Below are 24,653 nucleotides of genomic sequence, written 5' to 3' on the forward strand. Positions count from 1 at the left end.
TTCAGCCCATGATTTAGCTCATCTCTTGTTTTTTGATGTTGCTAAATGCATAAGCTGTTCGCTATTCTCGTGGGAATTATGTTACAATTGTGTTACAATTATGTTACAATGACGTTACGAAACGCGTACGATGAGAACTGGTCACAAATCAATTGCCCCCGCCACCGAGAGGTCAGAGTTTATCTTCCTTCCGCACTTTGGTCGCAAGTTTCTTTTTTTTTTCTTTACAAAACGATCTGGCGGAAGCCGAAAGGCACAAAGTTTCTCACTAATACGATCCTGAGTTGCACGGAGATGTCGCTGGTTCTACCACTCGTCCTGCTCATGGCTTTTCCCCTGTCTGGTTGGTGCCGTTTCTTCTCTTTAAAGGAATTTTTAAAATAGGGATGACAATCCCCTTTTTCAACGTCTTATGTGTAAAAAATGACAGTATTAAGAGTGACATTTCTCATTTGGCTGCGTGGCTTATCCAGAAAGTCCACAGCATGAAGAATGTGTGTGTGGCCTGATGTGTGTACCTATGTGCGGATTGTGCAGCCTCCCAGGACGTGGAGTGTTACTCCGAGTTTGACGAGGTGACGGGAAACTGTGTCGGTGTCTTGGGACATGTGAAGATGGAGCACTGCTGCCTGAACACCAACTATGCCTACAAAGAGAAAGGAGAATGCATGTCCTGTCGGTAATTCTTCACCGGCCACAATGCTCCAAAAAGACAAAAAGTTAAATTCACTCATGTCAAATGTTATGATTACACACATATAGTCCAGACTTTATGTTCCCTTTATTATGCTCAGTACGTTTCTACTTCTCCTTTCACGTCTCAAGATGTGATGACTTGACAACAACATTACACAACAACGTGCAGGACAATTTCACAATAACTGGACATAAGATTCATATAAAGTGGACTCAATAATAATTAACTTGATGAAGGAATTGTGCGGTTATGCGGTAATTATGCGGTTCGGGCTTCAGGCCACAATTTTGTGTGTTTGAACCCCACTACAGTCGGGCCTCATGGTCAGAATGGACGCCCTGGAGCGCATGTACGGTGTCTTGTAAAGAGGGAGTGAAACACAGACGTCGCAAGTGCCATGGCATTGGAGACTGTACTGACGGGAAACTTAGGGATCTGCAAACTGTTCCCTGCAACGACCAGACCTGCTGTCCTGGTGCTTCCAACCTCCCGCTTGGCCGAACGAAATACAGTCCATACAGTATTTAAAGCACCGATGCTGCTTGGTCTTCCTGCTAATTTGGTCTTCCTGATTTCCAGAGAAGGGAGGCTGGGCCGAATGGGGCAGATGGGAGCCATGCACGGTGACCTGTGGCATCGGTGAAACCAGGAGAAGGAGAACATGCTCCAGCCCATTACCAGCATGTGGCGGGGACTGTGATGGACTGGACCAAGAGGTCAAAACATGTGACACAGAAATTGTTTGCCCAAGTAAGACAAAATCTGGTTTCAAACGATTTCCATTTTATAACTCACATTAAAGCACAAAACACAATGTTGTCACCTTCTCTGACCCCAAGCACACGGTGGCTGGGCACACTGGGGCCCATGGGGGACATGTTCAGGACATTGTAAGAATGAGGGCATGATTCCACCCTCTCAGTCACGGACAAGGACATGCACCAATCCGGCGCCGTCATCTAGGCCAGCAGGTCACCCCTGCCAGGGCCCAGATGCCGAAACGCAGGATTGCTCTTGGCTGCATTTCTGTCCTGGTAGGTAAACCTCTGTTACTAAACAACTGCGAACGTTCATCATGTTGCTCTTCTTTATGCTTTAATTAAACACTGGGAATTACCAATAGTTCCTGGTAATTGGGGTCCATGGAGCACTTTCTCTGACTGTCACGTGACCTGCGGTGTGGGACGCCAGGTCAGGACACGACAGTGTGACAGTCCAGCACCCAAACATGGTGGTCAGCCTTGCCAAGGAGATGGCAAATCCTTTCAGTTGTGCAATACGCTAATACACTGTCCAGGTAAGAAAGCTTGAGAGCAGGCTTGATATTCCGGCCTCATAGAAAGCACCACGCCCATTCAAAGTGTGTTTTTCACACATTATATTGTAAATACATACCTTATGCTGTATATGCACACATAATGCTGTAAATACACAATTTATTGTTTAGATACACACATATAATACTGTATGTACTGTATAAAACTGGCTAAACTTAAAAAAATTGAAGAAATCTGTAACATCTCATATTTTAGCACTGACGCTTTTTTCAGTGCAGAAATGGAAATGCAACTATCTGAATGTATAAATTTGAGGATTTGATATTGCACCCAGCATGTTTCATGCTGGGTGTGTGATCAGGGCTTTTTATGGTTTACATATAGAGTGTTGGTATGCGCATATGAACTTTCTTATTGATGATGTTGCATCTACTGGACAATCCGTCTGCTCTCTGGCTTTCAGTGGACGGTGTTTGGAGGGACTGGAGTCCTTGGGTAGACTGCAAAAAGGGTGGCAGTCACAACAGGCCAATTAACTGCAAGAAAAAGGAGGGATCACAAAGACGAGAGAGGTTTTGTGAGGGAACCGCATTTGAGGGAAAACCCTGCAATGGAAGCATTGTGGACTTCAGGAGCTGTTATAACATTGACAAATGCTTTCGTGAGTTGTATCCTTGTAATGATGATTTATCATGTTTTTGCAACCAAAACCTCCATTTGGTTACAGCTAGTGCAAATTCTGACACGCACATTGTTTTTTCTCAGTGAGTGCTAATTGGTCTGAATGGAGTGAATGGAGTGACTGCGTTCCTCCATGTGGAGATGGTTCACAAAGGACAAGAGTGCGAGAATGCAAAGCTGACTTGTCTGGTTATAAGTATGTCATGCTACTATACCATCAGTTATGAGGTGCCCATGTCTTTGTATCACTTTACTGATCAGCCTTTATGCGGTGCTTGTCAGGACTGAACGCTCCAGTGAAATCTTCTTCTACGGAAAGCCAAGGATACGCTGTGCACGGTTGGAAGAGACTTCACAGTCTATTCCCTGCCATAATGTGCCAAAATGTGAGAATATTGACTGACGTCTCACTGGGATACACCTGAGTAAGTCAGAGTATGAAATAATGTGCACATGCAGGTGCAAAAATTAATACATATACAAAGAACTTTTTTTAAATGACACAAAGTTTCATATAATCAAAGTATCTTACTTCCTCTACCCAGAAGCTGAGATGAAATTATGCACAGGATATGCTCTAACATGAAAGAAGATGTGGGATTCGTCAGTGATTGGTGCTGCCTAAACCTGAAAGTGAGCACCGCTGAATTTAAGAGGTCTATTAAGAATGCAATGTTGAGGATATTGATGTTGTTTTGTATAAAAAATTACTTCCTGCTTTAACAAAGTACCATCAAAATCTTTGCTAATAAAAAAGTATATATGCAACATCGCAATTTTCTTCTATACCTTCTTTATAGTGTTTTACATCATTTAATTGAACATATTAAGTTTGATAAATATACATATTATAGGATATGTATATAACACTGTTTCCTAGTTCTTATATGACTGCACACACATGTGAGTGAGCTGATAAACCAAACGAAATGAATGTAAAACCCGATGCACCCCCCTCTTATGGGGGTAAAAAGAACAGTCGAGCCAGCCAGGAGTCGAACCTAGAATCTTCTGATCCGTAGTCAGACGCGTTATCCATTGCGCCACTGGCCCGCGTGCTGAAGTACGCCGACAAAGCTGTCGTCATTCGAATGAAAAGAGAATCATTTGTCAATCGACTTGAGACAGTGGATTTAAAAACGCGACTATACCATCGACGCTATAGATCATAAAAATGTACACATACAGCATCTCAAAACGTTACACAAATCTCCGTGCGCTAGTAAGTTTAGTACAGACGGCACACCATCCACCTGCCGAAATAGCTCAGTTGGGAGAGCGTTAGACTGAAGATCTAAAGGTCCCTGGTTCGATCCCGGGTTTCGGCATTTTGTGATCGGTTTGGTGATTCATTTCTGCGTGAAAAGATGTGCCTTTTTTGTCTTTTAGTAGAAAATAAATAAAAAAATTCATACACTGACTAAGTTGTTGTTCAGTGTAAAATAAAAAATAAAGTTCCTCACATAACGGGTGTGTTTCCTTTATTGAAATGTGTCTCCCTCTAGTGGTTCTCTGAAGAAAGATCGACGCTATAGATCATAAAAATGTACAGATACGGCGTCTTAAAACTTTACACCACTTCCGTGCATTAGTACAATACAGTACAGTACAGTCGGTACAGACACTACTTTGGCCGTCTGCCGAAATAGCTCAGTTGGGAGAGCGTTAGACTGAAGATCTAAAGGTCCCTGGTTCGATCCCGGGTTTCGGCATTTTGATGATCGGGTTGGTGATTAACTTCTGCGTGTAAAGATGTGACTTTTTTGTCTTTTATAAAGCATTTCAAACACTGACACGCGTTATGACATATTGTTCAGTGAAAAAAAAAAGTTTCTCTACATAAAGGGTGTGTACACACAACGGACGCGCCTGCGGCAAAGACGACAAAGAGGCTGAAAAGAACCGAGCCAGCCAGGAGTCGAACCTAGAATCTTCTGATCCGTAGTCAGACGCGTTATCCATTGCGCCACTGGCCCGAATGACTGGATGTTTTTTTCGTTTCTTTTTGGTACATAATGTTTATTTTCTGAAGGTATTCTTGCATGTTTTTAAATATGATTTTTATTTATTGAAATGTGTTACAATAGTATTCCTGGGAAACATTCTGTTGTAGTGATAAGCAAGGGCACACAGCGGTGGAAACTAAAATGGTGTCTCCCTCTAGTGGTTCTCTGTGGAAACGTTATTTTTATCCGGTTTTTGCGGCTCGAAATTTGAAGATTATTGCGATCTTGTAATGCAATGTGTTTAATTTTTTTTGTCTCAAATGCCATAAAAACTGTTAATCAATTACAGCAGCGTTTTAATTCTGAAGCCTCTTGGGGTGAGTAAACAGTTGTTTACAATAGTTAGTGTTTAATGATTGCTGACTTTAAGTTGATAAGTAAGTTGTGTAAAGTTAGCATAGTTATGGTGACCAGAACATGTCCGGCCATTTTATGCTGGGTTTGTAGATGATTCTACATTCTTCACATCAACAGCTTCTTACTAGTATAAAAAAAAACATTCTGCCAGCGTTCACCCACGTGGTTAGGTGGAAACTTCAATGTGTTATGTGGTTGTGATGTGAAACAACTAGCCAGAATGAAAGCGGACATCAGTTGTTTTTTTTTTCAAGGGTATAATCTTAGGAAAACTTCAGCTCTCTTTTCACATTCACTTGATTTTATAGCTATAATATACTTATTGTATATATTATTGTGGATTATGTGATTACGATTTAAACTTTTTTCAACAGACACCCTTTGTTATGAAACAGGCCACTACAGGGTGGCCACAGGAGGGCGCTTCTTCTCCAGTAATAGTTACTGTCAATTTTTTAAATACACATTATAAAAAATATTAAATTTATTTGTAGACCATTAATAACCATTTGCTGCAGCATCCAGTCCCAGACCAGCAGACGTGTACTCGCCGCTATACACTTATATAATGTGGAAAGTGTATGACAGTTCCACTGAAAAAATGATGTCCCCCCAGTACAACTCTTCCATGTCTCCTGTGAAACCACTGCAGTCCACGCACCGTACCTGCGTGTCGGTGACAGTAAAAGTGATGCTATTGATGCTCAATCAGTCTCAGTCTCGGCGGGTAAGAGAGAGAGAAAATCTGCGCTATAAGCCTGAACGCACAAAAGACGCGAGGACGTTTCCACAGCGATTTGGTGATGCCACGCGTCGGAGCGGAGCGCTCTGCGCATGCGCGCAGCGGCGGGCCTCGCGCCGTGAAAACAAACTGCGTGCGCGTCGTCCGCGTGAGGAGCCGCTCCGCTACTGACGTTCGTGCGTCACGCAGAAGGATCTCCGACCTGAGCGGTAAAAACGCCTTTTCCTTTACTCCGCTTTAAGGGCTTACTCCTTTTTACTCCTTAATAAGGGTGTTGATTTCTCCCCAATGATAATAATGCCGCGAGGGGTGATGCCTGCGTGGAAACGAAACTTGCCCACACGCGTGTTTCCCTGGATGATGCTGTTGCCCCTTTTTCGTCGGTTTCATGGCAAATGAATAAAAAGAGCGTGAAACCTAGATCGCGCGTTTCCTCGTGACAGACGCCGGCGGTGTGGCCACCGCGCACGCGCCGCCCGCGAGGCGCGCCGTTTCTGGACGATTCCGCGACTCTTCTCGGGCAAGTTGGCGTCCTGTGTTCGCGCAGGGTAATTACCGCGCAACTAGCTGAAGGCCAAGACGAGGCCCCGGCGTCACCGCCTGTTGACGGACAGCTCCGCTGGCCAATGAAACTGCGCGGTTCGGGGCGCGTCACCGAGCGCAGCCAATCAGCGCCCGGGAAATGGCGAGTTCTCGCGGCTAAGAAGTGAACAATGTGGTTAACTAGCATAACAGAATAAACGCCAAATCAGCGCTCCGTTTAATGGGAAAATAATGTGGATAATGCGGAACAAATAGTTTTTGGCGATGATTTGGCGATTCGCACCGCTCCCACTTTACAGCGTGGCTGAAAAAAATTGTCGCCGAAAAACGTTGCACCCACGTTGTTGCGTGACGCGCGCAAATTTGGTGGAACGAGCACGCAGCGCGCACTTTTCCCGCAGATCACGGCACCCGCGTCCGAATCGGCGGATTTGCTACGTTATTTTAAAGCTTTCGGCTTTTGACGAGGTCAACAACAGCGACGTATTGCGCGCCATTTGCGTCACGCCGCTTCCTCTCCCGGCTAGAGTTCTGCGCGGCTTTTTCTCTCTCTCGTGGAAAACAGGAGTTTTTGACACACGTGTCTGCACACACCTAGGCCAGCAGTGAACCGATGCAAAGAGTGGAAACTATAGCTGCAGATTTCCTGTCGTTACGAAACATCTAATTGTGACGGTCACGTGTATTATCTTGAGCAGGGGCGTCGATATTATTTATGATGAAAACTGTCTGCTTTTATTGGCTTGGTTCTCTTGTCTGCGACAACGTGCGGTCACATTGGATGACGCGTTTTTTGGTTTACCGTAATTATTTTACCAACAAATTTAAACGTGATATTCGAGTTACCCGATATTTTCTTATCTGACATTAGGACGTGTGCTCGGCAGTCCCTTCGTGTGCCATTTTAGCCTGCCGTGGCCCTAAATGAGCCCCCCGCCTGTCCTGTCCAATTATTATTTTTTCATGCTGGGGAGCGTGTGATTTGAACCGGCTCAGCAGTCAGAGTGCAGACTTTCTGCTCCGCCACTAGGGGCGCAATATCTCCTCCTGCCCTCCCCACAACCTCCACTTACCTCGTTACCACTTACCACGGCAATCCCACGTCGTCGTTCCCCCTGCATTACTGCACATCCACTTCAACTTGACAAGGACGAAATGAGTTTAATTGGCAGTGAGAACACATGGCTGGTAATCTGTGCGAAATCACACACCAGAAAAAAAAAAATCAAGAGCAAAGTTTAAATCTACTGTTTTTTGTAGGTAGGTACACTCCGTTTCACCTCCTCAGCATTTTCTCACCTCTCTCGCAATAATGAAAATGAATCAACCTGACGACCGTGGCCAAGAATATAGACTGGAAGTTCCATGTTTGCTGAACCAGACTAAAATGAGCTTGGGACAAGATTTACAGCTCTACCCCATATCTTATTGAACTTATGTAGTGAACTTCTGAGAGTACACCTTATCTTAAAGCTAGCTAAACATAGTATCTTTATTCATGAGTAAATGGCACAAAATCTGTTTGGTATTTTGGAAGCGATAAGTGAAGGGGCAAACCCCAAGTAGTGCTGTCAGAGCTACTGGTTCAACTTGACTTGCGACACAAACAGAAATGGAAAATTTAGTCATGTAAAATAGTCATGTAAAGAAAAAACATTCTGATTCTGAGTAGCCGGAGCCTGACTCAGGTGGGATCAACACCCTTGTAGATCTTGGAATGCCTGGCCTTAGTAAAAATGTGCATGGTGCTGATATTGGAGCTAAAAAAGTCTGCAGGTAAAAAAACAAAACTGAAGGTTTTGCAGACATTAGAAACACTGTTACCTCTTGCGATGTAAAACTTTTACTAATTTCAATGTAATTCAAAGCTCAGTTTATATATGCATATATGAATAGTGCATCAGGCGTAATTAAAATATTCATACAGTGCACCACCGTTTAACTATTAGTACTGGCTATCATATGTTAAACTCAACAGCGCTCGTGTACTTTACTTTTCTTGGCAGCTTTTTTTTTTTTTGTGAGTGTGTGTGTTAGTGTTAGACTCGTTTAAAATGCGTTTTAAACAAGTGGGTTTTTGAAATGTTTCTTAAAGGTGGTTGTAGTCCCAGCTAGTCGAACGGAGCAGGGCAAGTTGTTCCACCAGCCAGGGACAACAAAGGAGAATAGAGTCGATTGGGATCGGAGAATCCGTGAAGAGGGAATTTTTAGTCTCATTTCGTGTAGCATTTAGACCATTGTTGTCCTGTGCATCACACCATTTTGGTCATTTTAGTTGCGTATTACATAAATATTTTTTTGTTGAAGTGTTGCACAATTTTGACACCCATTATACGTTGAATTGTTTGGTGCAATAGTTTTGTCTGAATGTTTATAGAGTTCACAGAATTTTATTGATGAAGTTGGTTTTAACAAGTGAGACTAGTTGTCTGTGTGCCATGCATCACCTGGCAAGTTTTCAAACTGCTTGTATGGCCTTTGTCTTAACCATACTGCTGTGTAGTTCAACAAGTTCTACATACATGTCACAACAAGAGCAGTGGTGGCCTAGCCCCATAACCAGATGGTTGCCGATCTGCCAAGGTGCCGCTGAGGTGCCACTGAGCAAAGCACCGTCCCCACACACTGCTCCCTGGGCGCCAGTCATGGCTGCCCACTGCTCACCAAGGGCGATTGTTACATACAGAGGACTCTTTTCTTTGTGTCACAGTGTTCTGTGCTGCAGTGTTTCGCAATGACTTTCATTTCACTTTCACTTGTTCATAATTCTGACCACTACTTATGGGAATAAAGTAACTTGTCATCAAAATGTCCCATGCATCACACAGAGAATCGTTGTTTTTACAGTAGAACTGCTACTAATGATTATTTTAATAATCGATTAATCTGTCGGTTTTTATTTATTTATTTGATTAATCAGAGAACCTTTCATTTTTAAAAAGCATTCTTTTTCAACCCTTTATTCAAAAACAGAATTAAATATTTAGAAAATGCATGAACATGTTGCTCTGTTATAATAATATTAAAATAAAATAAAAATGGATTAACACAAAAAACATACACATGTATGCTTTACATCTGCTAAATAGACTTTTTTGTCACTTTTTGTAGACTTTTTTTTTTTTTTTTTTTTTTTTTTTTTTTTAGATAAAGTGCCACCTGAGCTGCCAGAACAATAAATAATTTATCAAACAAGAACAATACAAATCAGAAAATTTGTCAAACAGGATTTGTTTGAATGTCAGAACTTCACTGGAGACGAACACAGTCACAAACTCACATGGACATACACACACAAACTTAGTAAATTTCCCACTTGTGGAACTAATAAAGGATCATCTTATTTTACGCACATTTACTCTCTCTCATATGCTCCTGGCTCAGGCTCACTATGTTGCCTGCTGCAGAAAATAGCCGCTCAGATGGTGTTGTGGCAGGAATTCAGTGAAACACACGGTGTCCCCTGCTTTTAACCATCACACAGGCACTGTGGCGGTTCGGGATTCTGTTGTCACGTGGGCTGACAAGCACACTGTTTTGTCATGGGAGAAGAAATGGGCGGGTCAGACCACGCCCTGTGGACCTGTGGTCGGGCTTGGTGTTCGGGTCGAGTCGGCCGTATTGTAGCTCTGGGATGCCATAGTATTTGGCGTGGTTAGCGAGTCACTGTGGTCCGTGGATGTGCGCTCGAGTTCGGCGATAGGTTGGTCATGAAACAAATTTTTTTGGGGGGCTCAATCGAATGTCTCAGCTCCTCTCACACCTTAGAAATCACCTAAGAAATGTCGTTCTTCAGTATGTCCAACAAAGCTTGTAATTGACCAAGATGACAAACACTCACCTGCCACCTCCCTTGGTGGCAAGCAGGGCTCTGTTGAGTGCGAGAATTTCACTGCATGAGTCGACTCTATTCATTCATAAAGCTGCCATTGACGTTCAAAAAGTAAAGATAAATAAACTAAACTGTCCCTGCTCTTTAATCAACCTAGCGGCGATAAAATTATGTAAAGTAAACTGCGTTGAAAAGTTTTAACGATCACAACTTGAGCATATGGGAGACATGTCCTACACCTTCAAAGTTTGACAGTGCCCCCAAATATGATACCTTTTTTTTTTTTTTTTAAGCAAAAACTGCCAGTATGTCAGTGAATTTGTATGTCAATTTGTTTGCATCTGGTAACCTAATCATAAAGATGTTTTTAAAAGTAGCATGGGTGTGTGATTTAGTGCTAAACCTGGTTACATAAATCAGCTTATTAATATGAACGTGTGTGTGTGTGTGTGTGTGTGTGTGTGTGTTGAGCGTGCACTGCTGCAACTGCCATGCTGCACAATGATGAATGCTCTGCTGTCCTGCAGGTTGTGGATGTGATCAGAATGACCAAGACACCTCCTCATAGAAGAGGAATCACTTTTGAGGTGGGGGCACAGCTGGAGGCTCGTGACAGCCTGAAGAACTGGTCAGTGCCAACCCCCTCACCCACCCACTCACATGAAAAGAGGCCCCCTGTTGCCGGGTTTCCGGCAGAACACTGACCATTTCAGACCCTTCCTGCACCTGCCGGGTGCCTTGACTGAGGGAATACCGTGCCCTGTCAGAGAGTTTGCCAAGTGTAGGGAATATGTCATGACATCATGGTTAATTAAAAAAAAAAAAAATAGTAAGTTAATAGTAAGTTTTCAGTTTGATGCACCTGGTTAATATTTGAACAGATTCTGATTAAACAAAAAAATTTTCAGAGCAGGCTTTCACATATTTTGTCAAATTTCTCATGACTTCAAGATGATTACATCATAATCATAACATCAAAATTAGTTTTTTAATGACAGTTACTCTGTACCTCAGGGTGAATTGGCTAAATGATTTGGTTCTAGAACATTGTACACCCAATATGGAACAGTTTATCCAATTTAGAATGGGACTAAATAAATTTTCCAGGATTTAATTGCTCGTTTTGGGAAAGAATGTGAATTTTAAAAAAGTTCTTAACTTTCTTTCTACTCAGGTATGCAGCCAATATAGAGAAAATTGACTATGAGGATGAGAAGGTGCTGATACACTACAGGCAATGGAGCCATCGCTACGATGAATGGTTTGACTGGAACAGCCCCTACCTAAGGCCCGTGGAGCGGATTAATCTGAGAAGACAGGGCCTTCAGCAGACACACCCAGCTCCGGTGAGTATTCAAGGAAGTAATTAACAATGTCAATATTAGTAATAAGTAGTAATAGGAGTGTTATTTTGAATTATGACAGTTAAACATTTAAGAGACATGAATAAAAAAATTCAAATGCAAGTTATGACAACTCTCTTTACAGAGTTTTCAAGTCAATGATAAAGTTTTGGCCAGCTGGTCAGACTGCCGTTACTATCCTGCTAAGATTCTAACAGTCAATAAGGATGGTAAGTACCTGGGAAAGAACACAGATTTTTCAGAAACAAAGATATATAGTTACTAAAAAATTACCTGTTTACATGTGTATTGGGTTTTTCAAGGTTCCTACACAGTGAAATTTTATGATGGAGTTGTGAAGACCATCAAGGGTGTGAAAGTAAAGCCATTTCGAAGAGAGGTAAGAATGATGGGGTTCCTCTTTGTCCATCAGAAGTGTTATATATATGTAAATATGTGTGTATCTTACAGCTGGGTTATATGAACAAAATATTTCAATAGTGACCAATTTAGACAATTAACATGATATATTGTTATACAATTATAGTTTTTATAATATAATACAAACAATAAAAAGTTAAAACATTGATCATTGAAACATTGTGCCATTTGTTAAAAATAATGTACACACAAATGATGAAAAGGTAGTGCTTTTCACTTATTCAAATATATGCATGCAGCAGAAAGCTACAAGACAATATGGCAATGTAAAAAGTGTGCAAAAAACATAATAACAAACATAAAACAAATGCAAACCATGTCTGCTGTACTGGCTGCAATAAGTATCTTCTTTATGTGTCAAGTCTTTAAATAATGATTTAAACAAAACAAAACATTTTCAAGACCAAATATACATTATCCATATACAAACGTAATCAAATGTCAGGAATTCTTAACAAGGAAATAGTAAACAGGTAAGTTGAAGTTCAAAGTGTACGTCAGATATGCATACATAAATTAGGCTAGTTTGTTAGTTTTTTTTTTTTTTTACCAAGGAAACGAGCCTGTAGGCTTGATAGATGCTTGGGTGACTAGACATCCTCTTTTACCCTTTTTCATATATTTAGAATATAATGTTTAATTTCATTCACTTTTATGAAAATTGGTTTCAACAGAGATGTACTGGGAAGATTGGCCAACAACGCAGAAAGCGAGAACAGAATGGAAGAGACTGGAGGTCTAAAGAAAACGGGAATGCTCGGACAAACGGATCCCGCCACAGTGCTTCAGACCAGGAAAGAGACAGTGAGACGGAGGAAGAGGAGGATGATGATGATGATGATGATCAGAACTTGCATGCCGTCACAAAAAATCTTCAGAATGGAACTCCAGGGTCAGACTCTGAAAAACCACAGATAGTGGCGGAGGAAGGTCAGACTGAGATAAAGACTGATGCCAATGCCTCTCAGGAGAGGTCGGGGATGAATGGAGATAGAGTTGATCCACCAGAAATCATGGAACAGGAACAACATGCCAAAGAGTGGAGTAGTGAGGAGAAGGAAGAAGTCAGTGAGGAGGTATTTGAAGAGAACATCAGTCTGCCACGGAGAACCAGGAGCAGGACCATGGATGGTGAGTGGAAAATAGCTTTTGGTCAATTTTTGCAGTTTCCGAGACAGACCTTACTAATGTGGCTGGTAGAGGAACTCCAGTACAAGAAATTCTCAGCAAAGAAGGCTTGGAATGAGTGGCCATGTTGAGTCCCGCAGGTCTACTTACCAGGTATTTAGGAACAAAATAAATCCTTCACATGTTACATATGGCTAGAACAGTCTTCTCAGGCATTTGGAAGTGGTTTGGATTCAAGTGTTTGCACTAGGTAACTTGCTAGGAAAGTTATAGTTTCACTTTGTGTCACAAGCAGCAATAACAACATGGAATCAAAATTCATTTCCGCAGGGAATGTGAAACATCTGCATTGACATCTTCATTGCCTCTGTGACCCCAACCTGAGAGATGCTTGTGGGCAGAAATAGCGGCGTCTTTTCTCATGTTTCGAATTACAGATGTGATGGCATTTCATAAACCCGGGCATCATATATTTTTTTTTATCTAAATGTCAAAAACCCTCAACCCTATTTTCTGAAATAGCCACACCCCATCTATCGCAGTACCCATGGAAAAAAAACACCAAATCTGCTGGAGAATGTTCTTTATCTAACTTTTTAATAAGGGGGAAAAATAGAAAACAAATGTAGGTTTTAATTGGAGATTAGATTTTTAGGCCATATCACCCAGCCCTACCGATGGCTATATACTAGATCATGTAAAAACAATGAAGACCATGTGGTGTGGGAGAAGAGAATAGAGTGTGTAGAAAAAACTCTTTCTCCCTCCACACAAAGCACTGTATTCAACCACTCCAATTTGATGTTACCTGGCAGAAAGAGGCATGGCACAATAGAGGTTAAAAATGTACAGTTTCTAATTTATTAACACCGGTAAATAATTAGTTACATGTGAATATTGAATGTAAAAAGGTACCAAGGTTGCAGAGAAAATAAACATGAGAAGAAAGAGTAAAGAGGGAGAAGAGAAAGAGAGGGGGAGAGAAAGTCTCAGAAGCCTTCCGGCTTCCGATGGAAAACACCCTGAGCAAGATAGCTCAGAGGTCCCTTTTTCAACATGTGAGCAGACTTTTATACCCCTGGCCTACAGGAAGTTGTCACTGGCCTACAGGAAGTTGTCACTGACCAATCAGAACCTGTTCTTTCTGATGTCACGCCCCCGGTGCCTCCCATTTGGGGAAGACAAAGAGGGTGGGCGGTCCTGACTGCTGATACTTCACACGTAACCGTCAGACAAAAGGCATTTAAAACAGAGGTGTCGAATCTTCACGCACAACCATCGACACAGGAATGTCATACTTCCCCCTGCAGACATCTGTTATGCAAGGCAAAAGCAGGCTCCCGTGATGTCCATTCTTACAATCATGTTAACACATTTTACATTTAAGAATTAAGTTTGCTCTACAGCCATTAGCCTACCAGCAAATAGTTCAATGGTTTTTGTCAAGGGCTACTGAACCCTGATACCTGCTATGTTATTTGATATTGTCATCATTAAACCTAATAAGGAAATAACTGTTTCTGCATTGTTTGAGCATTCAAACAAGGATAAAAATTTTTCCCAAACATTTAGAGAGCTGAAAAATGTAATCTGACACGACTTTCTCTCACGTCCTGAGAACTGTGCAATGTGAAGTCTTTGCATGAGTGGTTCAATGAGTTCACAAACAATAATATTTTGCAAACAGCTTTTTATGGAAAACACAGTGTTTGCATGAACAACATAAAAATTACCACTGTTAACACTGTTGATACTAAGGATGGGGAGAATTTATGTAATAAAGGTTTTGTGAATATACTACATAAAAGAATTAATTAATAAAAAATTAACTAATAAATTAAAGAAACTGACTTATATATTGACTTATAATATTGTATATTGCATTCACAAAACAAAATCAATGATAGAGCAATGGCCACGTTAATAGTGTTCTGTAACGGTGACACTCACAGCACTTATCTTACATTACAGTATTTGCATTACTAATCCCTATGGGATGGTCTTGTATATTACCCTCTCTAATGACAGATACCAAATTCTTATGTAATTAAGATAAAAGTGGTAAATAGTATTGTCCAGCACAGGCATGTAATTTGTATTAGATGATTTGTTTTTAAAGTCTGTTCATGTATACAGTGAATATGAATCTGTATGGTGTTTTATGTGGTCTAATGAATCATTTTGCATTCATTTAAAAAGTAATTTTTACTCAATTCATATTTGTTGCATATATCAGTAATAATAAATATTGACACTGGCCCTAACAAAAAACAGTAGTTGACACTTGAGCGTTTTGGATTGAATGTTTTGTCAGTGAATAACTGCTCTGCTATTGTGGTTGGGGCTGGATTACTCTGGGCCTGGTGAGTGTTTTGTGGAGTCATGCAGAGTTGCTGTTTGTGTGACTCACAGGGAAGGAAGGAGAAACCAAACCCAGCATTCCAGAGCTCAGGAAGAGGAGAGCGTCTCTGGGACAGATGCCTGCTCCAAAGAGAACCCGAGCAGACGGAAGCACAGGTCCATGTTCATACTTAACCTATTTCAAATACATAATTTGTTAATATTTCTGCCCAAATTCGTTCCGGGTTTCATATTCAGGCAGATTCTCATTCTGTCAACTCCTTACATGCTGAGTTATTATCAGTAATGATTATTTGTGTAACCGTTTTCAGACCGAGGCAATCGGATACAGACCCAGAAACAGGCCAAGTCAGATTCCATCCCAGTGATGGGTTCAAATGAAAAGGACTCTGCTGTTACAACTGAGACCCAACCATCAGGAGGGTCAGAGGCCAGCAGTGATCTTGGTAGGGTCATCATCAGCATGGGTCATGTTTTGATGACAAAATGACAAAAAATATATACAGTGGGTATGGAATGTATTCAGATGTATTGTTATATTGCAGCCATTTGCTAAAATCATTAAAGTTCACATTTTTGCAGATTTATTTCCAAAAAAACTGAAATATCACCCTGTCCTAAGAATTCTGATTATTTGCTCAGTATTTAGTAGAAGCTCCCTTTTGATCTAATACAGCCATGAGTCTTTTTGGGAAAGATGCAACATGTTCACACCTGGATTTGTGGATCTGTCGATGAATGAATGTATGCAAAATATCATCTTTATTTCCCCCTTTAGTCAGTCTTGTCAGACGGCAAGTCCACCTACCGACCACTAACAAGTACAGCAGAGAGCCACGTGAGTATAGCTTCACATACTTGTGCATTGTATTCTGGGTGTGCTGAACTGCCCATACTTTCGTCACTGTTTCTTTACACACTCATTTACTTTCTCTGATGTTAATATCAGTTTATAGGGTCATCAAAAACCAGCCACCCCCCATCCTCTCCATTGAACTCGACCACAACCCGTTTAAGTGTAAAGTGCCCGGATGTCAAAAGTCGTTCCGCAAGGCTTCTCTGCTACATTACCACATGAAGTACTACCACTCCGACAGCAGCGTCAGCCCTCCACGTACAGTACAGACTCGAGCATCTGAGAAGCAGGCTGCTGCCGGGGAAACTCTGCGAAGACGGCGCACTGTGTCCTTACGTGAGTTTTAAAAATTGTGCAATTATAATGTACAATTGCATGCCAAAAGCAGTAATCACCAATCCATTCTGTATACAGCACCACCTCACTAAGTCTTTGGCTCCCCAAGCACCGCTGTTTTGACCGGCCCTATAAAAACGTAGCGTGGGCCTTTTAAACTAACTCAAATCTATGAGTTGTCCATTGGTTATAGAGAATTTGAATTCTCAGTTAGCTCTAAGTTGTAGTAGGACAGAACCCGTACAATCCACTACTTCAGATAAAGTATGCAACTTAAGTATGTGAACATATCCAACAATCCTATGCTTTCAGTGCTTAAAGTGGCCATGCTGAAAAGAACAGCCTTCAAACCCTGGTAAGGCTAAACAACTGTTTTGATTATATTTGGCCATTATAAAATCCCGTATTATAGTTCTTACGTTTAACCAAAACGTTGCTTGGTGGCTGACTTGAACACAGGGATGCATAGCTTCGCTAGCTTAGCATAAAACAGGATTTTATAATGGCCAAATATTTTTAAAACAATTGTCCAGCCTTACCTATGAAATGTAATCCCCCGGGATCTGGTTTGGACCGTACAGCGGTTTGTACAGCCCTAAGCCGCACAAGAGTGAGGCATTTTTATGCACTTCTCTCCATAGACATGTATATGTTTCACGCCACAGCAGAGCCTATCGGAATATGGCGGCGACGTTGACGTATGATGCAGCTCGTCATGCGACGTTTACCCAGTCACGAATCTGAGGTCTCCATTGAACCGAATCGAAAGTCATGTGACCAAACACGTCACATCCGACTGAAATGAGACTTCAGTCAGCTCGCAAACTTTGAGAGAATGGATCAGATATGTTGCCGATCCAATCCATGTACTAATCATTTAAATCACATCTTTTTGCGTTCATGTAATCGCACAGACTGACATCGCGATTGCGATTAGATTAATCATGCAGCACAACTAGATATCATGCAAAATCATCCCAAACTTGCTGGTCTACAAGCTTAAGGTGGGAGTTAATGAAACCATTGTCATTTTTGTTGCTGGTATCAGTTTCAGCTGGTGTATCGATATTCCAGATTTGCTATGCATTAGTTTGGGTGCTGGATTTTTCAGTGGTGGCAAAAAAATAATAATTCATAGGTTTGACGTTTCATTGAGCAGAAGCTGCAACCTACAAAGGGCGAAACACAGAAATTAATTTATACAAATGGAGATTGTAAGGTTCCCCTGCTGGGACAGGCCTGGTCCTGCCGGGAACCTTACAAGATGAAGATAATGCATGTGAATTGAAAAACAAACCACTTTTACCATTTTAAATGCGCTTTGATTAAAGCCATGAAAAAAACGCCACTTTTTCATCATTTTGATTCAGAGCTTTTCACTTGCAACACAGAATTGTTATTTAAAGGATGCATTGGTAAAATTGAGGTGATGACAATGCATGTAAATTGGAGTACAGTGATAAACAGGCTGGACCTGAATGCATCTGGTATGTGCTTCTGCAGATTCCCCATTGACCGATAGCAAGTCTGGGCACACTCTATCGCCACCTACTGCCAATGGAGTGCATCGTCAGCGATCGCCCCATTGTGGACAGAGCAAAGAGAACCAACAGGTTAATCGCAGGTTCATGGACGACCGCAACTGGAACCCATTGGAAACCGGTACGACTGACTCTGTTCGCGTTTAGGAGGATTCAACTCTGACGCATACCAATTACAGTGACTAAATATTTCACGTTATTTCCTTTACATACAGCTGGCATAAAAGACAAGATGAAGCTTCAGGAAAAGAGAACAAAAGACTTCCTTCGCATTAAACTGAAAAAAAAGAAAAAGAGGAAGAAAACGTCTGGTGAGAACTTGTCTGTGCTTTTTCTCTTTTATGGCTTTGCATCTTTCTCTGCTGCAGTTTCTGTAGGACAAGCTTGGTACTTGCACCTCTGCCTGCTAATATAATCCATGCATTCTTGTTTTGGAGACCTGACTTTGATTTTTCTTGTTCAAAAGTATGAAATGAATACATTTAGCGAACTGTTTTGTTTGCTGTTAGCATTTTAGTTTTATTAATTGAGAGTATTTTAGCATTTAATGGTATTCCAAATCTTGACTGATCTTGGTTACTTTCCAGTTGTGGCATTACAGAGGAGAACATTTCTGCTTTACAGATGTGTACCATCTAACACAATAGTGCGGTTGTCCGTGCTTAGAGACGGTGTCTTTGTGAATTCACAGCGAATGATTGCCAGTCTTGCATGGTCTGCAGAAGTCCCTAATTGTGTTGCGCGTCTGCTTCCACCCTGACAGAGTGGAGCAGCAGTGAGGAGAATATTGGCTCAAACGCTCCTCACTGCCCTCTGAATTTGGCTCTCAAATTCCCCCTCTCCCACAATCACAACTTCTTGGAACATACTCTGCTGGGGCTTGGTGACGGTGGGTACATGCAGTTCAAAATCTTTCGGTTTGTTTTTTGTTCTGCACAGTCACTGTCTCTTCCTGTATATTTTTTCTTCTTCTTTTCTGTCCACTTGGAATCGAAAACCTGATTATCGTGTGGGTTTCTAAATCATGAAGGTCCCCTGACTTTGTTGTTTTACTTTTTCTGTTTACTTCGTTTTATGTTGTTGCATGTTTTTTTTTCCTGCTGCTTTAAGCTTTGCATATTTTGTTGTTGTTGTGAAAAAGATAACAGGGCTGTAAATATAGAATATTGACATTAATCAAACACATTTGATTAAATGCTTCACACCCCTGCAGGAGATGACAGCCTCAGCGACTGGTCCACAGACAGCCCTACCTGGAGTGAGGAGGAGTTGGAGGCGGAGCTTGATCTGACCACGCCCTTCACTGAGCAGGGTGTGGCCGTAGAGCCACATGGGTCTGAAATTGTGCGCTGTGTGTGTGCAGTGCAGGAGGAGAATGACTTCATGATACAAGTGAGTTTCAGACAGCTTGTCAATTCAAGTCATGTTTTGTCATGTTAAACTAATTTTTTCATCAATGCTATTTCTAACCAATCAGCAATAGTTTTCAATTACCTTAGTAGAGCTGAAAACAGCTGCACTGACTTAAAGATGCCAAAAATGGCCCAAATTTACACTTAATACTATATACTAGGGGTGTTGAAATAAATCGTATAATAATTACTATGCAGACGTGGATGATTCTGCATCAATTATATCCTAATGACGTTGCTTGGTGGTTTTCTGGTATACATATTCTCGTTAAAAAAAGAGGTGCTGGTAGAGACTGTGGCGACCTGATCTGAGTACAGTGCAGCTCCATGTTTAGATTGCAATGGGTTTGATTCATATAGAAAACTGGTGAAGCATGCAGAGAAAGGTGCATTTAAAGGAGAACTTCCAGTACATACAAATTATACAAGGTAAGCGTGGCCTAAATGGCAAGTTATTCTGCTCATAGAAAATCTAAGCATCCACAGGTGTATGTAACTGTTGTATCATGTGACAGTGTAGAAAATGTATGGGATGCATCAATATCAAGGCATTGATAATCAAATTGTGAGACCACACTACTCCACACTAATATCTACTGAATCAGCAGATCAGGCATGACTGAGAGCTGCCTTAATGTAGGTGAGGTGTTTTATTTGCGAACAGTCTGAAAAGCATAAATGCTGAAATGATAATGTTTAAAATTTCTATAGTACTAGGGAGTAGCTATGTTCATATTTGTAATATGGATGCACTGATACCACATGAGTATGGAGTACTCATTAATCTTTTTTTTATTTATTGATACCAGGAATACCACCAGTTCCCAAATATTAGCAGAAGGCCAAACAAATTGAATTGAATTGAACTAACTGAAAGTTCCTGGGCACAGCTAAGTTTGATGTGGAACCATACTTTGCTGTTATGTGAATGAATTTAAGTATTGTCACCATTCTTTTAGTGTGAGGAGTGCATGTGCTGGCAGCATGGTACCTGCATGGGGCTTCTGGAGGACAACGTTCCTGAGACGTACACCTGCTACATTTGCAGAGAACCTCCTGGTGAGTGCATCTGTACACTGACCTCACTGTTTCCGGTATTCTCTTACTATATTTATTTGTTTTTGAATAATTTATTCAGGGTTTCTATATTGAAACACTCCATAAATATCAGACTATCATTGGTTGAAGCAGTGAGAGAGCAGTTGCAGGGATTTTTCATTCTGTTGAATGATGAACTGAAATCTTCTCAGCTTGTGCATTTAAGGTTTGTGCTATGGCTGTGCAGGTCAGAGACAGAGCCAGAGATACTGGTATGACCGGGACTGGTTGATGTCCGGCCACATGTATGGCCTGTCCTTCCTTGAGGAGAATTACTCGCACCAGAATGGCCGGAAGATCACTGCAGCTCACCAGCTACTGGGAGACATACACCACGTGTTCGAAGTGCTCAACGGCCTCCAGCTAAAAATGAGCATCCTTCAGTAAGTCATACTTTTTATTACAGGGCAGTGGTGGCCTAGCGTGTAAGGAAGCGGACTCGTAACCGAAGGTAACCCAGACCGCCAAGCTACCACTGTGGTCCACTTGATCAAGGTGCCATCCAAACCCACTACTTCTTGGGTGCCTTTCATGCCTGCCCACTGCTCACTTGGGGTTAAATGCAGGGAACAAATTATTTTGTGTGCACCATGTGCTGTGCTGCATATCACAATGGCAAAATCAATCACTTTCACTGTAGGCATTACAGGTTCGTTTAAATGCTCTTAATTACAATCATTGTGATCTCCCATACATTATGATTGTGAAGTTACTGAGGACCGTGCTAGCATAATCTAGTATCATTTTATGTAGTGTTTTGGGGGTTTTTGCATAAAATTCATAACACATAGGAACATAAAGTCCATGGTTGTTAAGTCCTTTCTGACACGCTTTGTCACCTTGAAGCACTGTGTGGTGTATATGTCTGCAATTTACTACGATTCACATGCCATTACTTAACTTAAGCATTTTGTATCAGAACCCAGGCTCATCCGGACCTGAAAATTTGGCGGCAGCCTTGGAAACAGAGCAGCAGGAGGAAAGACACTATTGAGTCAGACTCAGCACCTCCAGCAGCCATGGAAGTGATAGAGAGCCACAAAAGGGACTCAGCGCCAACAGAAAAACCCAGCTGTGTGCCCTCCTTCCAAGACTCTTACATCAGCAGCGAACACTGCTACCAGAAACCACGCGCATACTACCCACCCGCGGTGGAGCAGAGGCTGGTGGTGGAAACTAGGGGGTCCTCAGAGCTGGAGGACAGTCTTCACAGCACAGAGGACCTGCTGGAGATGGAGCGGAGATATGGTGCCCCCATGGGGCAGGACTGGGGAAAGGTCCATCCTGACCACAATTGTAATGGCAACACCAAGGTGAGTTGGCTGGTGTCTAGACCATTAAAAATTAATCATGTTAGTGTAAGGTTTTATCATTTATTGATTCTCTCAGACAGTGGAGTGGATTAAGAAGCAGCAGTCAGAAGATCTGGAGAGGAATGGGGACAGCGAGGTGAAGGTGGAGGACTCGGAGCAATTAATAAGTGACCCTAAGCGAGACTCCAGCCTCATGCTGTGGCAGCAGTGTCAGCTAAATCTGCTGGAGCATGTTGAGGCTGTCCAGGAGGAGGTCACCCATCGTATGGACCTCATTGAGCGAGAGCTAGATGGTGAGATCCTCAAATAAAATAAAACAAGCAAGCTTTTGTAGCTCATTGGGCATTTTTAATAGAAACAGTTGGACTTTAAGTTTTTAATTTCTGTATTTCTTGGCATTTTTGTTGTCTTAGAAAAATCTGCATTTGGGTTATTCAACAACGAATTTCATGATGTTCTTCCTTAGTGCTTGAGAGCTGGTTGGACTATACTGGTGAGTTGGAGCCACCGGATCCTTTAGCCCGTTTGCCACAACTTAAACATCGCATGAGGCAGCTGTTGACTGACCTGGGAACAGTTCAGCAGATTGCAGTCTGCTCTTCATCCACATGAGGGCAACACATGAAAAAATAGACTGAGATTCAGCGTGAAAGAATGGCAGGGTGGAGGTGGTGATGATGATGACTACGAGGATGATGATGATCGTACTAGTGTCAGTAAGCTCAAAAGAAAAAAACCTTGACCCTTAAGAGGAGCGCATTACTTTGTTCAAAAGCACTTTCAGCAGTTATGGCACTCTAAATTTCTTTGTCTGATTTGTCTCTTGAAATGAACTAGACAATTAAAAGTGGGCTTACAAGCAAAACAAGATGGAGTGCATAAATTTGCTTTTAGCACTTGTTTCTGAATGTGTGTGTGGTTTGCCCACCTCTGATTATTCTAAAATGTCCTCCACTTAATCTCTGTACAATATTTTTAAATGCTTATTGTAGCAACAGTTTTGGATTTGAAATAATACTGTCTATGTAATGAACACACATATATAAATATATATATTTTAAACTGCAAGTAATTTGAGTTTCCTTTTCTACTAAAGTCTGTTTAGTATTGTTGTGTTTTTGTTTTCATGCTACTGGCTGTATATTTGTCTTTTTTTTTTTTCTTTTTTTTTTTCTTTTTTTATGTGGAATCTGCATTTAACCCAGATTTTTTTTATGTTTATCACGCAATGAATACGGTTGATGCTAGTTATGTTAACTCCTGTCAAATGTGTTATTTCTGTTCATCTAAACGTGTTTTTTTTCCACTATATGAGATTGTTAGTTTTACTGTAGGGCTTTCTTTATAATGATGCAACTGGTTTCTGTGCCAGAATTATTGTATAGCTCAATTTTATTGTATTAGTTAATTCATGACCATAGCAAAGATTTTTTTTTTTATTCCTGTGTTTTTAAGGCACCAGGTGCCTTATTTAATTTATTGCGCTTGAAATGTTAATTTATTGACTTTTTTTTTTTTTTTTTTTTTAAAGCTTTGTTGTATTTTACGTAGGTCTCTGTATAGCTTACGGTGTGTTATACCAGTGTGCGCATTTGGTTTTGTATGAGGACAGTATGTAGGCCGAAGTTCGGTGACCAGATGGCAGTGTGAGAGATGGAGATTGGGTGGGATTTTGTATCTTAAATTACAGTATTGTGTTTTTGATTTCGGTTATGAAACTTCATTCTTTATGTACAACATTTTACCAACATAAAAATTCATATGGCTCTTGTTCCCTTTTGCATGTGTAATATGGTATTACAGGCGGGGTTCAGTTTTTTCTGTATTGTATTCCTTTGTAACAGCCAGTGTATACCTTTTTGTAATTTTTTTCAAATTACATTTATGAATGTTTTGTATTGCATTTTGTCTCTGGCATATATACCTGATTATTACAGCACTGTAATTGCCTAAAATAATACAGGCAACCATTAGTTTTTACTTAAAATTTGTTTAATCTAACAGACCCACAACATAAAATGCCAGTGAACATCTTGATGTATCAATAACCAATCATGGTTAAAATGTCTTCAGTTTGGTGGGTTGCACGACCGTGTTTAGATCCCCAGAACCTTCTTTAGATACTTCATCCGTCATCAAAATCGCAGCTTTTTTTGGGTGGAGGGCCATCAGTGTCACAGTAGTACAGATGTGTTGCCTATTGCCATTGACCAGCAGTAGGGATGTAACAATAAATCAATATTGCAATATATAGTGATCCTGCCTGTGGTTATTACTGAATTATTGAGTTGTGAATTTATATCTTTTTTTATAGCAGAAGTGTGGAGGTAATGTATGGAGTTTTATTTGACAGTCCTGTCTTCCATGCTCCTGGTTGGCATCCACACAGCAGCCTGTTTTCATGCAGGGCATGCACTTTGCTGTACATTTGCTGTATTTGGGACCTACAGTCAGCGAAAAAAATTATTTGAACCTCTGCTGATTTTTTGTACGTTTGCCCAGTAACAAATGAAAGTTTTCTATTAGTTTTCTTCAAGCTTTTTAGTTAAATAATGTGGCAGTAGTGTCTTATCAGGAAAGCAAGCGGACTCATAACTTAAGGGTTGTGAGATCAAATCCTGAACTGTGAAGGAATAAATTTGTGAGATTATTGGTCTTCTCCGCGGGTCCTTCAACCCAGGTTCTTTGT

General features: G+C 41.1%; 2 protein-coding genes and 4 non-coding genes across 7 annotated transcripts; 4 read left to right on the plus strand and 2 right to left on the minus strand.

Moving 5' to 3' along the window:
- The first annotated feature begins 165 nt into the window (after window positions 1-165).
- Window positions 166-3,423, plus strand: LOC114798573 (properdin-like). Its single transcript, XM_028994375.1, has 10 exons — window positions 166-343; window positions 538-679; window positions 1,009-1,172; window positions 1,277-1,447; window positions 1,537-1,731; window positions 1,821-1,994; window positions 2,438-2,635; window positions 2,740-2,851; window positions 2,938-3,080; window positions 3,201-3,423. The coding sequence occupies exons 1-9, from the start codon at window positions 295-297 to the stop codon at window positions 3,056-3,058; spliced, it is 1,326 nt and encodes a 441-aa protein (XP_028850208.1). The 5' UTR covers window positions 166-294; the 3' UTR covers window positions 3,059-3,080; window positions 3,201-3,423.
- Window positions 3,424-3,635: 212 nt separating this feature from the next.
- trnar-acg (transfer RNA arginine (anticodon ACG)) lies at window positions 3,636-3,708 on the minus strand. The gene has a single exon. It is a non-coding gene; the product is annotated as a tRNA-Arg (tRNA).
- Window positions 3,709-3,910: 202 nt separating this feature from the next.
- On the plus strand, window positions 3,911-3,983 carry trnaf-gaa (transfer RNA phenylalanine (anticodon GAA)). Its single transcript has one exon. It is a non-coding gene; the product is annotated as a tRNA-Phe (tRNA).
- A 311-nt stretch (window positions 3,984-4,294) lies between these two features.
- trnaf-gaa (transfer RNA phenylalanine (anticodon GAA)) lies at window positions 4,295-4,367 on the plus strand. The gene has a single exon. It is a non-coding gene; the product is annotated as a tRNA-Phe (tRNA).
- Window positions 4,368-4,558: 191 nt separating this feature from the next.
- trnar-acg (transfer RNA arginine (anticodon ACG)) lies at window positions 4,559-4,631 on the minus strand. The gene has a single exon. It is a non-coding gene; the product is annotated as a tRNA-Arg (tRNA).
- Window positions 4,632-5,848: 1,217 nt separating this feature from the next.
- Window positions 5,849-24,221, plus strand: phf20b (PHD finger protein 20, b). 2 transcript variants are annotated; one of them, XM_028994733.1, is made up of 19 exons: window positions 5,849-5,969; window positions 10,663-10,763; window positions 11,310-11,481; window positions 11,624-11,708; window positions 11,802-11,878; window positions 12,594-13,050; window positions 15,460-15,564; window positions 15,720-15,854; window positions 16,187-16,246; window positions 16,358-16,600; window positions 18,104-18,262; window positions 18,357-18,452; window positions 18,905-19,030; window positions 19,355-19,533; window positions 20,513-20,612; window positions 20,839-21,034; window positions 21,571-21,964; window positions 22,041-22,257; window positions 22,431-24,221. In XM_028994733.1, exons 2-19 carry the CDS (start codon window positions 10,681-10,683, stop codon window positions 22,574-22,576), a joined length of 3,030 nt encoding a protein of 1,009 aa, XP_028850566.1. In that variant the 5' UTR covers window positions 5,849-5,969; window positions 10,663-10,680; the 3' UTR covers window positions 22,577-24,221. The 2 variants fall into 2 exon arrangements, with proteins under 2 accessions (XP_028850566.1, XP_028850567.1); XM_028994734.1 differs by lacking the exon at window positions 18,905-19,030.
- Window positions 24,222-24,653: the final 432 nt, after the last annotated feature.

Source organism: Denticeps clupeoides, chromosome 10 (assembly GCF_900700375.1).
Source record: "Denticeps clupeoides chromosome 10, fDenClu1.1, whole genome shotgun sequence".
NCBI classification, from domain to species: Eukaryota; Metazoa; Chordata; class Actinopteri; order Clupeiformes; family Denticipitidae; genus Denticeps; species Denticeps clupeoides.